A 17,348-nucleotide genomic window follows, 5' to 3' on the forward strand; every position below is an offset into this window, starting at 1 on the left:
CCAATGGTCTAGGAACCTAGACTACATGTCCTATTATTACTATTACAAACTACACAAACAATAACACAATCAGACAATACACAATCATCAATGAAGACATAATGGAGGGGGGGGGGGGCGTTGGACATACCTGCACCAACTGTATTGCCTTTTTGGTACTTTGTCTGCTTCAATTAAATTCAAGGTCTCTAGCTTAGGCCTACTGTCATTTACTACTCTCTGTACTTGTGTGTAAAAAGCGTAACCCGCGCCATCTTGGATTGAAATTAGAAGGTCCAGTGGCATGGCATCCTTGTGGAAATCGACACGGTTGTGTGGGTGGAATTCAACACGTTTGTGTCTTTTCAGACGTCGGGTTGCAAGTCTACAAAACCCTGACCCAAACTCCAACTTACAAGTCATCTGATTGGAGGAAGTTTGGGCGGCGACCGTGTGTCAACCACTGGTGGATGTTGTTACCAGACTTCCTAGAAATCCTTCTGACAGGTGACTCATTGGACAGTGTTTCGCAGATGGTTCTCCGGATTGGTTCACTCATTGCCCATTGCCCGCCCACCTGCCATTCCCCTCTTTTGGACAGTCGGGTTACTTTCGTGTTGTACTACATGTAGCTATGGTTCTCCGGATTGGTTCATTCATTGCCGTGCAGGGTCGAAGAGGCTGGGTGCCAGGACAAAACCGAAACAAATCTCACGAATTTGCATTGCATGAATGAAGTAACTCACAGATTGATGTTTCACAGGCGACCATGTGTCAACTACTGGTCGATGTTGTTACCAGACTTCCTAGAAATCCTTCTGACAGGTGACTCATTTGTTGAAAAGATTAAATGGAGAATATTTATTAAAAAAAGCACTCACTTCCAAACGGCATGAGATGGACAAGGATGGGATCAAACGGAAGCTTTAATTTGGAAACATTGGGTAGAGGGCTATAGGTTGGAAGGAGCCTGTAAGGTGTCTAAGGGAGCTTTACATTAATAACATTTTGGGGTTGGGGGGCTTACACAAATAAAGTAACGCTTTGTATCGTGGGACGTGACGCTCCATAAATTGTGATGAATAAGTAAAGGGTCCAAGATAGACTGGGTCAATTTAAAAAAAAATCAACCCTGAAGGCAAATTGTGTTAATTTATGGCATACAAATTCGTTAAGGAGTACGGAGGGGTGCTGAGCTCGAATTTGCTGTATGCCAAGCTCAAAAATGTCCCATAATGCCTCAAAATCCCCAATCCAAGATGGCCGCCACAGTGCCTGCAAGCTTTATGCGCGAACGGCGGGTATTGTAAACGGACAGCACCCACGCACTGCTGCACTGCCTTGTAACAACCCTTTCACAGAATGGTTTAGTCCGACTCGGCCACGGCTCGGAAGTTCGTCGATCTACATGTAGTAGGCTGGTGCGTTGCAGCAGAAAAACAACAGTGAGGACCAAGCAGAAAATGTAGTTTTTTGACGATGTTTTTTAATTTCACTCAACAAAAAGGAAATGCAAGCATTATGAATGTATATTGAGTGTGTGGGGAAAGTTTTGGTAGTGTAGTACAAAAGAAACTTTAGTTATTGCTGGCTAACGGTCGTAAAACTTTCACCTATCAATGCTGATTTGAAAAACGTACAGCGTTAAGGAGGCCCAAAATATTAGACCCCTATAAGGCTTACGGGGGAGCCTTATAGTTTCTAGAAGTATGCATAAGGTTCGTCGTCTAACCCAAAACAAGGTGGGCACAGCCACTGCAAGTAGTGGCGGACGTGCGCAATAGCTTCATTTTGGGTTAGAATTATGACGCCATGCATAAATATTAAGGGAAGCGTATAACACCCTCACCCACATTACATTTCGAAATATTTGCGTAAAGGATTTTCATCATCTGTTGTTAATAGTTGTGGTGTTTTTTTTTAGTGGGGGGATATTTGTTGTAAATTAATGAACTAAACACCTCCAGCAAAGCAGAGGGGACTGGGGTGTTCAAGGGTTCTGAGCGGGGGTGTTACCATCTGCCTGGATTATAAAGGGAATGGAATAGCTATTCAGTAACCACAGTATGTTCAGTGGTTTGGACATTGATTCTTTTTGAAGGGGTGTAAAGCTCAACTACTTGTAATGGCTTAATGCCAACTGTGGCTCTAAATGTAAAACTTTGTTAAATTTGCATGGGGATAAAGAATGTTCATTTTGGTTTTACCCATACACCGACATGTGTTATAGCACTGTTTTGGTTTTTACCCATATACCGATTTGTTATAGTTTTTCTCAGGGGTGGGGGAGGGATGTCTATTTCCCCCCCCCCTGATTGCCCGAGAATGTCATACTAAAAATCAATAATTATATGTTCAATAATATACCATCTCTGTATCGCCAACAGGCAGAGTGTGGCCATCATGCCAGCTCCAATGAGGGGAGAACTCTGCAATGCGCTGCCAGAAGTGGCCAGAAAAGCATTCCGCTCTGGACACTACTTCAGGGAAAGTACTTCTGGAATGTGTCAAGGTAGGAACAAGATATGGCTTGGTTCAAGAAAGAGCTGCTGGGCGCAGTTTCATAGAGCTGCTTGAGGCAGAAAATGTTGCAATTTGGCAATAAAATGTCGTTATTCAATAACTGAATGGCCAAGCCCTTTTCACATGAGAGCAATTTAGCAGGGGTCCCTTGCTTGTCTTTATCAAGGTTGTAAAACTTTGGAGATCGAACACTCTGGTGACATTTACATATTCTTTTTAGAGTCTGACTTTCGTCCAATCAGATACAAGTGTGTAAAACTTGCAACCAATCAGGGTACAATAACTTCATTGTTGAACCAATAAAAGGAAGGTATTGAAAGAAGACTTACTGATTCAATTTTGTTTAATCCCTTGTATTATTGATCAATATGCTTTGGATTGGTATGTGTGATGAACCAAATCATTGAGGGAGGTTGCATTGCAAAGCTGTAATTTATTCTGCCAGAAAAAGGAAAAGAAGAGAGATAAACCCACATTTAATGATTAAAAGAAAAAAAACCATAGTCAAGTACATTTTCACTCAGTGTGAAAGGACAACACTGTTTGGACTGTCCAAGGTCTCTAGTAAAATCTTCGCGTTGCTAAATTTAGCAGTTGACATATGTATGTAAATAGGATTTAAAATTTTGTGTTGACTCAGTTGAAATATCAAATACAATGTGGCAGATCATTGACCACAATCTACATCTACATCTATCCAGCTACTTGTTAAAGCCTAGATGCAGCATCTAGACTAGGGTGATACACCAATTATAAAATTCAAAATAAAACCTTTTTTTAGCACCTGTCACAAGGGGGTGCTCTTCTTAATGACATCATCGAAACTTCACTACTCGTTGCATTTTTATTCTTATATTTCTGCTTTTCCTGGCAGGTTATGGACAGACCAATCTAGTCATACTGGAAAAAAACGTAGCAGAGGATTTTGCAAAGTTCTGTGCCGCTAATAAAGGACCCCTTCCGGTTTTGTATCAATCAGAAATTGGGCAAGTTACAGCACCAGGAATCACACAAACAGATTCGGATGTCAGGTAAACAAGTGTTATGTATTGGAGGAGAACAAAACAACCATAAAAACAATCTAATTGCTGATAATGTAATAGACCAATTATACACTCCCAAATGAGAACGGTTCTTTAAAAAAAAGTTTTAAACTCTAAAAATGTACTTCATTTTTCGGGAAAATAGAATAAGGCGGTTGTAAAAAACTTACCAACCAAATGGACCGACGGTATAAATGCAAAAAAAATAGTTAATGGCCTGACGTTTCGACCCTAGCAGAGTCTTTGTCGAAGGCTAAATGACAACACAACAAACATGAGGTAACTTAGTGTAACATAAGCAGTGAAGTGGAAATACATGCATGGGGTTAAAAAACATACAGAAAACGCAAGGGGTTAACAATGAATAAAAGTGGGGGTGAAGGGGAGGGACTGGCTTGACCACAAGAAAACGTAGAGGACAATATCTTCATTTTTTTTCATTAGAAATACTTTTACAGGGGTTCTAGAACAATTTGATTATTGTTTTCAGTTACAGGTACAATGCCAACCTAGCCTAAGTCTACAACTTGGCTAAACTTCTTAATGTAGCACTAAAAGGGAAGGTGTACATACATTTGGTGATCACTTCTACAGTTAAGGGCTATTAAATGTTACTTGGTTAAAAGTACATGAGCTTTCAGTACATTTCATGGCAATGGAAGTGTTTAGTAATTGTCAAAGACCAGTGTTCTAACTTGTTGTATCCCAACATATTCATAATATAACAAACCTGTAAAGATTTGGGCTCAATTGGTCATTGCTCTTGCAAGAAAATAATGATACAAATTTGTGTGCTTTCAGATGCCTCAAAAAAGCTTCAAGCCTAAAGTCTTTCTCAGAATTGAAGATTTTAGTGAGAAATTGTCTCTTTCTCAAAACCACATTAATTTAAAAGGAGTCATGTCTCACAATAATTTATACTACCAACAGCGCTCCATTGCTTGTTACCAAGTAAATTGATATCGGTTATCAGTGAGTAACTACCAATAGTGTCCAGTGCCTTTTGAGAATCTTTTCATTTCAAAGTAATGGGGTTATGGAAAAAGGTATATGGTTTTACCCCCCCCCACACACTTACCTTTTTGCTTCAACAGAACAGACTTGCCAGCTTACAACATCATTGAAGACGGTAAAGTCACCCATACAGTGAAGAGCCTTCTGGGCTTCAAGGAGATCTTGAAAGACTTTGTCTCCTTCTACCAGGGATGTAGCTTCTCCTTCGACAAAGCCTTACTCTCTGCAGGCGTACCTTTAAGAAACCTGGAGCAGAATTGTTGTGTCAGTGCATACAGAGTAAGTAAAGGCAAAGGCGGCCTCGAAATAACCCACTGCAACCACAGCAATTGCTATTAGCTTTTTTGAGGTATGGTGGACACTATAGCAGTGCACTGTTTGGTTTGGGTGTTTTCAGATAATTTTATCATAAACCTAATGTGTGTCATAGTGCTGTGTCCACCATTATCTCAATATGGTGGCATTGTTGGCTTGTGCGTAAAGCGCTCGGCTCTCACCAAGGTGACCCCGGTTCGATTCCCGGCCGGGGCCATATGTGAGTTGAGTTGTGCGTTGGTTCTCTGCTGTGCTACGAGGGTTTTCCAGACTATTGGGTTTTTCCTCCCTCTGGAAAAATCAAACACTTTTGATCTTGGCTGTGCTCCGTGGTCATAATGGGTTTATGTGGCTGGCAGCCAAAGGCGCCCTTGCATGCCTGCTTCTCGAACACTATGTAGCCGCATCCTTCAAAATTCAGCTCTTAGCTGCGAGCAAGGGTGATTAGGCCCCCAAAATTATAATTATAATATGCCTTATGGTGTGGTCTCTTTACAAAGTTCCAATACAAATTTAAGTTTTCCTAATAGAAGCGCCCTTTACACACACAAAATTTGTGCGCCCATTCAAGTACGAAATTCAAGGCCTGCAAAGTATACCTAAGGTTTTTGGTATCGTTTGTTGTTTTAACCCTTCGTGGATGTAGCTGTATACAATACAACAAGTGAAAATTTCATTTCCAAAGATGGTCATTGTACTTTTAAAGAGGATGTGCCTAAGAACAATACAAAGCCAGAGGGCCTTTTTGAGGTTACACTTAACAGGTTTGGAATTTGGCCATCACCCAACAAAATTTCCACCAGGGCCTCCTTGCCACCTACTCCTGAGGCTGAAACAGGGTTACCCCTTTACAGTCCAGAAGGATGTAGGTATGTGTATTGCTCACAGGGTGGTCATAACCTATAGACGATATGACCTGTGACATCACATGTTTACAAAAGAGCCACAGAGCCTGGACCTCTTGCAGGCATGATTTGTACACAATCTAATGGAAGAAAACATAAAATCTTATATTTTATAGCTATTGCACTGTCTAATTCTTATAAACTTTTGATATGATGCGCCTCGGAATAAGTTTAGTCTTAGATAGATGGCGCTTTATAACTTTTAATTATTAATTAATTATTATGATGAAAGGGGGCACATCTCAAAACTTTTCCAGCTTTTACTTTTCTGACTCTTGGATTTTTGTGGAAATTATGACACACAATGTCAACTTTCCCATAGGTTAAGTGCAGTATATTGCCTGCCAGAAAATCCAAAGAATGAACAAGGTCACACTTATTGTAAACCAAGGTCACATGGTTTATAACTGTTTTGGTTGAACTTGCCATTGGTTGAACTTGTCTTTGACCGAAACAGTAATTAGATACAACTGCGAAAACGCACCCCAGAATGCACTAACTTCCCAACTTTTCACGAAGCAATTAAAGTGTATTGTATAAATCACGTTGTGTTTTCTAGACTGGTGTGATGTGCCATCCGGTAGCGCCATTCAAAGGCCATATAGCTGTATCCATGAGACCGATACCAAAGGAGCTTGTCGAGACGGCGTTCCGTGTAACTCTACCACTCACTCGGAACCATGGTGCTCCCATCCATATTGGAGATCCAGGTTAGTGTGTCTTAAGAAATAACATTTCTTTTAATGCAAGTTTGCCCTAAACAAGACTAAAAGTTACTCTTGTTAAGGGGCTACAAGAAGAGACATGTAAAGATTAGCAGAGTATATCATCACCAGTTTCACAAAGTGGCGAATCTGAGCCATCATATTGCCAAAATTGAAACCATGATTCAAGTTTAATCATTTTTCAAACTGTTGTTTTTGAGACAGCTTACAGATTTTGTGAAAACATTTTTGCGCAAGTTCGCCCCAAACAAGGCTTATCAAAGCCACTCTTGGTAAAGGGCTACAAGAACAAAAACAGTGAGGGTGAAAATATCTTTGGGGAGCTGGAGATAGGAATTGATATTCCTCTTAAAACAGTCTGGATTGTAGGATGGAGGGAAACGAGCACACGGCAAGGAGTTCCAAAACGATACAATATGTGGAACAAAGCTGTTGAAATGGCTCTCTGTTCTATGTCTCAACACATCATGAGTGTTTGGGTAAGAAGAAGCAGAAAGTCTGGTTTTAAGCTCAAACCTTTATATAGGAGAAACAAGGTTCGCCACACTGAGAATATCTGTGGAAGTGACAGACTGGCTGCAGACCTTCACCAACAAGATAAACAATACAAAGTCTGCAAAAATAGTCTGATCCCAAGTCATTAGTAGCACTCAACATTATAAAACCAATTTTATGGTGATTTTGTTTACTATTCTTGAATTTCAGCTTTGATTGGGATATCTGACATAACCAAGCCAGAATTCTGTGATCCATTGAACTTCCAAGAAGGAGATGTTCCTGTCTTCTGGGCCTGTGGTATTACTGGAACAGAAGCCATTTTGTCTCTCAGTGAGTTGACCTTCTCTTTTCTTCATCCTACGGTCCGACCAGCCAACACCATACACAGTCAACCCTCCTACTGTCTGACTATTTTATCATCCCCTGTAGTATTTAATGATAGGTAAACCATGCCAGCCAACACCATACACAGTATACAGTCAACTCTCCTACTGTCTGACCATTTAATATCATCCACTTTGGTATTTAATGATTGACAAAACCATGCCAGCCTACACCCTACACAGTACAAAGTTAACCCTCCTACTGTCTGACTGTTCATTACCATTCACTATTGTATTTATTGATCGACAAAACCATGCCAGCCTACACAGTGCAAAGTTAACCCTCCTACTGTCTGAACATTCAATATCATCCACTTTGGTATTTAATGATTGACAAAACCATGCCAGCCTACACCCTACACAGTACAAAGTTAACCCTCCTACCGTCTGACCATTTTATCATCCACTGTGCTGTTGAAAGATTGATAAACCATGCCAGCCTAGAGTATGGTCATGTGGTAAATGCATCTACAAAGTACACGGTTAACCCTCCTACATTCAATATCATCTACCGTGGTGTTTAATAATTGATAAACCATGCCAGCTTACAATATGATTATGTGGTGAATGCATCTATACAGTACACAGATGTTTATGTGCACAGTTGTGCCACTATTTACAACCTTACACAGTACACATTCAACCCTCCTACTGTCCAACCATTCAATATCACCCACCGTGGTGTTTAAAAAAACCATGCCAGCCTATAATTTGATCGTGTAGTGAATGTAACTGTTTAGTACATACATTTACACATAGTTCTGTGCACAGTTGTACACCACATAAAACTTAGGGGATTGACTGCTTTGAAATGGACAGGCAACTTGCTTAATCAGTTTAATTAAGCAATTAAGTTTGAAATGTTTCAATTTTTATTTATTTGTTTGTATTTTAGAATGTCCGATAGCTTTCTCCCACTATCCGGGAAGCATGTACATCTCAGACGCCCCGACAGACCTTGATGATAAAACCATTGATCAAGACAACCCAGAAGAGAACCCTAAAGTCATTCCTCTAAGTGAGAAACCTTACTGGGCGAGTGTGACTAGTGAGGCGGTCGTCAGAAAGATTCAGCAATTAGAGGTGGCTATGGCTGAAGATTTAGGTAACAGTAACTCTTTAGTTGGGGAGTAATCTTAAATTCAGCTTCGGATGTAATGAAGACAATCACAATATCATAACATAGATAGCTGTACACATGTGGACAAGTCGTTAAATATCTGTCGCAGTGATAGCGTTCCCACTCTATTCTGAATCTCCCCGCGATTCCCGCGATATTCTCCTACTGCTCTTATGACTACGGTCCCATTAGTGGGAAGTAGAAGTCGGCAACCAGCAGTTCGCGCGAGAGCAGTGATCTTGCAAGAGCACCGCCACAACTGGACTATCTCACTCATAGGATAACTGTGGTACCAGCAGCATAAAAAGAACAAGCAACAACCACAACCATCAACATTAACCAACACCATCACAAAATAATGCTGGCAACTGTGGCAGAAGCAGCGCCAGGCCTGGAATTACATGCAGGCAAGGGAGGTCATGACCTCCGTTGCCTCTGGTTTTGGCCTTAGTGCCCCTTTAAAAGTTTCCCTTAGACTTTAAGATTTTCCAATGAATACGTAGAAATGGCCCTTCATGTGTGTAGCTTGCTTTGATTAAGGACAGGCCTTGAAATTCGCTCTAAAAAAGGCACAGCAATTTTCCTCTTGTAAAGGGCACGCAATGAGGAAAATGTAAACCTTGCAAAGGGCACCAGAGCAGAAGCACAGGGCACTGTGACAATTGCTGTTGGTGCCATGGGTTAATTTCGAGGCATGCAAGGACATTCGTGTAACATTTCTTTTTTTCACCGACAGGCAACAGGAATATTGGAAATCTCGTTGTGCCCGGTGATCTCCTGAAGTCGGCCCTCGCTCTCTCCCATGCCTCATCAGTTGCCGTGACAACAGGCTTCCCCTGTTTCATCAATAACAGGAATCCGTATGAGGATGACGGACCGCCGGGGGCAATTGCTATTGCCATGATGCTACAAGCTCTCGGGAAGAAGGTGGATTTGCTTGCTGATAAGACGCTTTATGGACCCCTGACTACATTGATGGAAACGTTGGTGGAAAAACGTAAGTATAAATCTGATTTTTTTTTCCTCACTGATGTCAATATTTCATGGTCTTCTAGCATTTCTTTCTTTCTATAAATAAAAAAATTGTGATAAAAATAATAATAAAGACTGTTGTAATGTGCACACATCCACCGTGGTGGCACAGTAAAAAAAAAAACTATAAACAAAAATATAGAAAAACAGACAAACAGTCCTTGAAAACCTGTGACATAAGATAAGTTTTGAGAAGAGATTTGCATTCTGTGCCAGTTCAAAGACAAGACCTAAGAGCACTATTTCATGCTCATCTTGAAATAATCAATTATTATTTATTTGTTTACACTATGAAAACCTTGATCTTGAACATCTAACTAGCAGAGCATATAAGTCATTTTGTTCTCATGTTGTTTTACTGTGCTGTGTTTCCCAAAACATCCATCTTGGGTTTGTGTGTATGTAAAGGGTGGTTTAATTCAAGGTGTATTGACCATGTTTTCATGGTGTCCTTGGTTAGGACCACAGCTGGATAGATTACTATTTAATGAGGGGAAGTCAACCTAATAAATTTGTTAATTGCTCAGCCCTTTGGTTTGACCTTGTTTCAGGTCAGCAATGTACTGTTTAGCACACTGTGGGTAGAGACCAATGTTTACATTTAGAATAGAGACTAATAACCCCCATGAGACCATGGAGTGGGGGAAGTGGGAAATGACATTCCAGAGAATTATTCACCAATTATAGCTGTCTGAGTGGGCAAAGAGCATTTGCTGGAATTCACTGGCCAGTCAATGGTCTGGACACTCTTTCGTTCAAGGTGTTTTAACAACTGAGTGACCATTCATTTCTTAATAATCATCACGAAATGCCCAGCAAGTTGTTAATATTGTTACATTCTTTCATCACATTTTGTCAGTAAAAATGTCAACAGAATTATCATTTAGTTTTGTGTTTAGAAATGGGGATACTACATGTGTACGTGTAAACATATTACATTGGAAGATATCATATCTAGCCATAATTATTACTTAAATCTCTTTATGTGAATGAAAGTAGGTCAACCTTGCAGCCAGTGCTGTGTGCATTTCAGTACAAGCCGCTTGTTAAGGGACTTGCAATTCCCTTTTTTAAGCAAGGTGAAATAGAAATAAAAGCCTGCACTTCACTGAGATTTAACGGTGGTTTCACAGCAAGGTTTCACTCCTTTTTTGTAATCCTCTTTGTAAACTATAGAAGTTCTTCACAGCCCCATCCCCGTAGTGCTGTACCCACCTGAAGGACAAGAAGACAACATGGAAACAGCCAAGACATTCATGTTAAAAGGTAGCAGCCCTCGGTACGATCATCTCCTAGCTATTGAGAGAGTAGGCAGGGCAGAGGATGGACGGTACTACACCATGAAGGCTATTGATATTAGCAAGCTGGTTGGAGGTGTGGATTGGTTGTTCATGGCAGCTGCTGAGATGCCATTGGTTCATACCACAGGTGAGTGTCAAACTTATTTCTTTTGGCTAACTCTTTCATGCGCCGACAGGTCATTAGTGACCGCTCCCTTCAGAAAAATAGTTGTAAAATAAAAATACAAAGATCACACAGCCACATAGTTTACATAATAGGAAAGAGGACTCTTGAGTGTGCTGTGTGACCTGTTTTGGGGGTCGCCATTTCCACAATAAAATAATTAAAAATTTATGTGTTCATATGATCAATGCATCATTAAAATAAATGGTGCATGAAAGGGCTGATTCAAGTTACTACTGCCACTAGGGCAGGTAGGCGGTCTCACGCTCTGCACCCATCATTTCATGTTGTTTTGTTGCATGACAGGCTCCTTTGGTTACACATTTGAACGGCGGGGATAGAAACCCTTACACAGGCGAAACACATGGTGCTTTCTGTATGTAGTGCCAGTGTGACATTTTTATTTAATTTTATTTTTTACGCAAGTCGCCAGACACACAAGGCCTGAAGGCCACTTCAAGGTGTGGGCTACAATGTTTTGTCTAGAGGCCATTGCCACCTACTCCTAGAGCTGAAACAGGGTGACCCCTTTGACAGTCCATACGGATGTAGGCTTGGGTATCATCAGTCTGAAGCTTGGCCGGTAGAGCAGAAAGCACTACCTTCCCAATTTTACGTAGTAAGTGTCACGACCGGGATTCGAACCCACACCCTGCTGATCAAACACCAGAGCTTAAATCCGGTGCTCTTAACCGCTCGGCCATGACACGCTTGCATCTCAGCAATGTTAAAAAAAGACAGCTTTCTCCAGAAGACGGTCCTAGCATAGTGATCGAAACGTTGAGTTCAACCAACAGATCTTTTCATAACAACCTCAACTCATTTAGAGATAGTCATTACATGATGTTTCCTTTCCATATCGTACTTCAACAATGCAAAGTTTAAAATCCTTTTTGTACATATTGTCAGTTGAAAAAGTAGCTTCTTGCTAACTTAAATCATGCTGATCGTAGTGAACTAGCATACTTTCAGGTTTGTACTCCTTCATAATTTTTATATTGCTAACCTCGTATCAATCTATCAAATTTATACAAATAAATTTATATTTTGTTTAACCCTGAAGGCATCGGAGATGGAGGCAATGAACTGGGCATGGGTAAAGTCAAAGATATCATCCACCGTGACATCCCCAATGGACCCACCATCGCCTGTGCCATTGCCTCAGGCTACCTACTCACTGCTGGGGTATCTAACTGGGGTGGTTACGCCTTAGCTACAGCCCTGTACCTAGTCAGTAGGTGCCCTATCCATGATAGATACAGAAGGAGGGCAGTCGGGTACCCACCGACGGAGAAAGAGCTGGAGAGGTCTAGAAAGGCATTGCCGGATGTTGAGCGGGTAAGAGTTTATGATTTTCATTGCACCCCCCCCCCCCTATATTTTGACGGAATTAGTGACAAATTATTTAGTCAATTTTGTCAGGACACACCTGACATCCAAACTGGGAACACCTGACACCCAAACTGGGCGCACACCTGACCCCCAAAATGGGCACACTAGACCCCCAAAATGGGCACACCTGACACCCAAAGGCTGAGTTCGGGTGGTGTGTTCTTGGCCCGAGTGGGCTGTTCTCACGCCCGAACGATGAGAACATGACCCGAGAATGATTCACTCAGAACAAGATCACACACCACCTTTCATCGGGGGTTTCGAGAACAACACTTTACAAAAAAGCAGCACAAGAGAAGAGAAAGAGAATAAGTAAATTAGATGCAAAATGACTCTCAAATAGATTGTTAAAGTTAATAAAATAAAAAATTGAAAGTTAATAGTCATCCCAAAGAAAATAATGAAAGTGGTCTCTTTTCTACTGTCGGGTTTCCAACTGTTAAAAAACATCCTTTTTAACTGACGAACCACGTTGTCACATGACCAGTACCGAACCTCTTTTTGTGGTGCGTTTATCACATTGTCGTTTGAGCGGATGAAACAAGAACAGCGATCCGTCTTGTTCTCAAGCATCCAAGAACACACCGCCCGAACTCGGCCATTATGGGCACACCTGACACCCAAACTGGTCACAACTTACACCCAAACTGGCACACCGGACAACCAAACTGGGGACACACCTGACCCCAAACTGGGGACACCTGACCCCAAACTGGGGACACCTGACACCCAAACTGGTCACAACTTACACCCAAACTGGCACACCGGAAAACCAAACTGGGGACACACCTGACCCCCAAACTGGGGACACCTGTCACCCAAACTGGGCACAACTTACACCCAAACCACATCAATACAACAGCTAGACCTGAACCATTTCATATGTCTTTTTAGGAGGGGCAGATGTTAGACATCCTGATCAGCCAAGAGTTCTTTGACATGACAGGGACGGATGTCAGGAATGTGGACGGACTGTCCTTTCAAGACGTCCACACTAAGAAGATTCAAGAGATACTTAGAGTCATTGGAGAAAACTAAAAGATGATAACCAGTGAGTTGGAGAATCTAAATCAGGACTGACATAAACCAATTGTAATCAGATAATATTTTTCACTGATTTATACCAAAGTGATGAGACTGAGTAATTTGTATTCTATAAAACGATAAAATGATATAGTATTTTTGTAATCTTTATGGATAACTATTTTTTCTCTTGTTACAAATAGTTATATAGTTTTAAATGGGAGTGTGATTCTCGGATTTTTGTTTCAAATTGAACTTTGATGGATGTTTTATAGGGGAGAATACCAGATTTATGCAATTAAATATTATCAAGTTTCATGCAGGCATGCAACTTATCAATTAAGCAGCTGATATTTGTTTTTCACCAATTTAAGTGACATAGAAAGTGGAACTTAAAAACACTGTACAATGTTTTCTGTGCCAGGCAACTTGCTCATGAACAAGTTAAGAGTACCAGTGTGTACTGTTTGAATGTATGGTGAAATAAGTTGGAGCCAGTGAAAAGTGTTGGGTTAAAAGCCATTTGCGAGTTAGATTTGAATACTGTTCTGGTACAATGACGTGCTATAATCACAAGTTACCACCTACATGCTAAGATTAATTGCATGAAGTGCAACACAAGCTATTTTTGAGGTACCAACCTTTTTCAACCCACCTACTGTCTGATCATCTACTGTGGTTTTGAATGACAGACAAACTAATTAGTATTATGAGTGTGGTGATTGCATCTACACAGTACAAAGTCAACCCTCCTACTGTGTGACCATTCAATGTCATGTACCCAGGGGTTTTGAATTATATATCAGTTATGCAAGCTTGCAATATTATGATATAATGTGCTGATTGCATCTAGCTTAAATGGACATGGCACACAATCGACCCTCCTATCTGTCAAATCATTATTTCAAGTTGACATCATTTTATTGTTACAGGTTTCCAGTAAAATTTGTGTTTTCTTAATAATTGAAAGTAATGACATTATTACTCCAGAACTACATGATGTATTTTTCCAACTTATACATCTGAAAGAAGTTTGTGTGAGGTTATATCCTAGTCGATTTTGCTTTGTTTGCTTGTACGATTTGTTGTAAGTTCGGTTGGTCAAGTGTCTTTTCTTATAAAAGTATTTCTATTTGGCCTTTTGACTACTCCGCCATTTTTGCCTCTGCTTTATTAAGTGCATAATATATTTACGTTCTTTCTACGTCTTTGTTCTTTTTCCTTCATTCATTCATTAATGGTTTATTCTTTAAAAACAAATTTCCCATGGCAACAAAAGGTTAATTACCAAAAAATATTGAATAATGTACATTTTGTTAAATTGCCCTCTACACTTACTTGTATGTATATTTTGCAATACGGAGGTAGCGCTGAGCGATGAAATGAATTAATAAAAATCTTGTTAAAATATGTTCACTTCGACCTAACCATAATTTCGGTCCAAACCAAAAGTGCAATCAAAGTTTTTTATACTTTTATCCAGAACTTACTAACGAGAAAGAAAAAGTTTCGTATGATTTTTCAAGGCAGCTGAAAACTAAATTGTATGCCACAATTTATCCTTTAAATTGTGTGTCATGTTGATAGTATAAAACATTGTGAGAAATGACTACCTTTGAAGTAGTTTAGTCTAGGAGAAAGAGGTAATTATCTTCAGGAGAGCACACAATTCTAAGTGCAACAAGGGTGTTTTTTTTCTTTTGCTATTTACTTGGAACGTTGATGACCAATTTAACCCAAATTTTCACAGGTCTGCTTTAATAACATTGTTGGGATAGGCTACGCCTAGTAAGGGGTACTGGTCTTTAAAAATTACCCAAAGCATACCTTTACTTACAAGTTGGTGTGAATGAGCATTCTTGCGATATTTTGTTTATTACAACAATGTTTTGATATTTTGGGGTAGGAATGGGGGGGGCGTTGGTGTGGGTTATATGATTGAACCATGTGACCCCTTTTCTTGTGAATGGTTTTACTCAAAAATTGTTTTCATGACAAGTTATTATAAATTGGCAAGGAGAGTATTAGCCCATGCAGTCATGGAACCAACATAACCTACCTAATAATGAGTAAATATTGTTTGATATGTTCAACGAATAATTAATAAATCCTGGCTTAGAGTTCTTGTCTGGCTTGAAGATGTTTTGTTGTAAATTATGCATATTTACTGACGATTGTTCAGATTTTACGAAGAAAAAAATCGTGCTAATCACAGAAAAGTATTAGGTTGTGTTGTGACTGGTGCCCCGCTCAATTTTTGCTTAGCAAAGAAATTTGTCAAACAGTTTTTTCTGCTTAGCAGCTTTATGAAATCAGTCCCATGTTTCGATCGTGATGTCAAACACGTGTAAAACAAAAACAACAACATTGGTTGATCATCTCCCTGACTTTTCAAATGCTAATACAACTTAACAAAAGGCTGTACAGAAAGTGTACAGACTACTTGGTAGGGACAGAGTAGAGAAGTGTTGGGGCACCCACGTGGGGAATTCGGAAGGGGATCCTTCCATAATAATAATGGGGATGAATGGCAGGGAAAAGTTTGGTTCAACGGGGGTGAAAAGAAACTGACCAAATAACCCGAAAACAAATTGGGAATTCGCAGATATCAAATTAAGGTTGATCTGTTAAAAAATAATTATATGAAAAGAGCGAAGAAAAAACTGTCTTACAAAAAGAAAAGTGATTTGGGATATTGAAACCATACAAATAGTATAATCCAATTGATAAACTTTTAATTTCTCACTACACGTCTATCAAAAACAAGTGTTACCTACTTCTCAGTCACGGGCAATTTGTTCAGCATTTGTTCAGGATTGTTGTATGGATCAACTTCTAAATTCTCCATACCTTAAGACAACAAATCTAAGACCTATTATTTTGTGTCTTCCATTTTCTTCAAGGGTCATATCAGTCAATAATAGTCTCACCATGTAAACACTGGTTTATAATTTAACGAGTTTACCCCATGCAAGAAGACGTACCCGATCACCCCTTTTCAAATAAATAGTTTCATCCCTTAAGGCCCGCCCATTTAGTACCTAATATGGTTGCAAAAGTTGTGCAAGAAAATTCTAGACGGTCCGGCTTTGTTATTCAATTGTCAAAGCTGGTTGCTGATTGGCTGGGGGCTGGACGGAGGACGCCGGCCGGGGTCGTAGTTGAAAATCTGCATGATTGGCACATTTCAAAGAAAAAATGGACGACTTTGAAAAGTTTCCATGTCTTTTATCTCCAAGAAATTCAGCTTTTCACCGGATTTCCAAGTTCAAACTACTACAAAAGTGCGAAGGTGAGTTGAGATTTTTTTTGTCTTCAGAATAGAAGTGTTGCAAAGAATTTTCATTCACAGAATTTGAAGAAATGTTGGATTTTACAATACAACCCGCAGGCCGAAAAGTGAAAAAAGAAAACCACATGTGTTGACTCAATTATTCGGTGCGCAGACGACATTGTTGAAATGTGCAGGTTAGAATTACCAAATATTAAATAAGTTGTCTGAAACTTCTCCAAATTGAAAAGTATTTTGCACAACTAAAATTCTTTTAAAAGCATGCTCAAGTGCTACGGGCCCTTTAGAAAAGAAGGACTTCGTTCCGTTTGTGTGAGTTTGCCGTAACCTTTAGTTTTAACATTTTTGAGGCTGAGTTTTTAATTTTAAAACTTACTTTTTCACATTCGTCCATGACAACCCGTCCAACCAAAAGAGCATGCAAAGTGAAGCGAGTTTGTTCTGAAACTGGGCCTAAAATTCATAAAGCCGGTTATTTAGCAGAAAATATTTCTTCGAAATTTTCTTTGAATAAAAAGTGGGTGTAGCACAAGTCGCAACAATATAAACTTTATGGAAAAGTGGCTGCTGGTATTCTTGTTCCCGCTAAGCAAGATTTGTCTATGCTAGCAAATTTGTGTACCTACCACCAGGCTTTGTG

The 17,348-nt window shown here is 39.9% G+C and overlaps 2 protein-coding genes across 2 annotated transcripts in view; one reads left to right on the forward strand and one right to left on the reverse strand.

Annotated features, from left to right (window-relative positions):
- LOC117290770 overlaps nucleotides 1-4,705 on the reverse strand; it is a 17,225-nt gene extending 12,520 nt beyond the window's left edge. Inside the window, exon 1 of the mRNA XM_033772328.1 lies at nucleotides 4,624-4,705. The gene's annotated coding sequence lies outside the window, so the exon portion shown is untranslated. The remainder of the gene's footprint in view (nucleotides 1-4,623) is intronic.
- LOC117290761 (D-glutamate cyclase, mitochondrial-like) overlaps nucleotides 1-15,554 on the forward strand; it is an 18,672-nt gene extending 3,118 nt beyond the window's left edge. Inside the window, exons 2-11 of the mRNA XM_033772310.1 lie at nucleotides 2,367-2,491; nucleotides 3,377-3,533; nucleotides 4,640-4,838; nucleotides 6,339-6,489; nucleotides 7,210-7,332; nucleotides 8,281-8,490; nucleotides 9,242-9,502; nucleotides 10,714-10,965; nucleotides 12,065-12,339; nucleotides 13,288-15,554. Coding sequence (XP_033628201.1) covers nucleotides 2,383-2,491; nucleotides 3,377-3,533; nucleotides 4,640-4,838; nucleotides 6,339-6,489; nucleotides 7,210-7,332; nucleotides 8,281-8,490; nucleotides 9,242-9,502; nucleotides 10,714-10,965; nucleotides 12,065-12,339; nucleotides 13,288-13,431 — 1,881 coding nt within the window. The 5' untranslated portion in view covers nucleotides 2,367-2,382 and the 3' untranslated portion in view covers nucleotides 13,432-15,554. The remainder of the gene's footprint in view (nucleotides 1-2,366; nucleotides 2,492-3,376; nucleotides 3,534-4,639; nucleotides 4,839-6,338; nucleotides 6,490-7,209; nucleotides 7,333-8,280; nucleotides 8,491-9,241; nucleotides 9,503-10,713; nucleotides 10,966-12,064; nucleotides 12,340-13,287) is intronic.
- The last annotated feature ends 1,794 nt before the right edge of the window (nucleotides 15,555-17,348 follow it).

This window comes from Asterias rubens, chromosome 1, assembly GCF_902459465.1.
Source record: "Asterias rubens chromosome 1, eAstRub1.3, whole genome shotgun sequence".
In the NCBI taxonomy this organism is placed as follows: Eukaryota; Metazoa; Echinodermata; class Asteroidea; order Forcipulatida; family Asteriidae; genus Asterias; species Asterias rubens.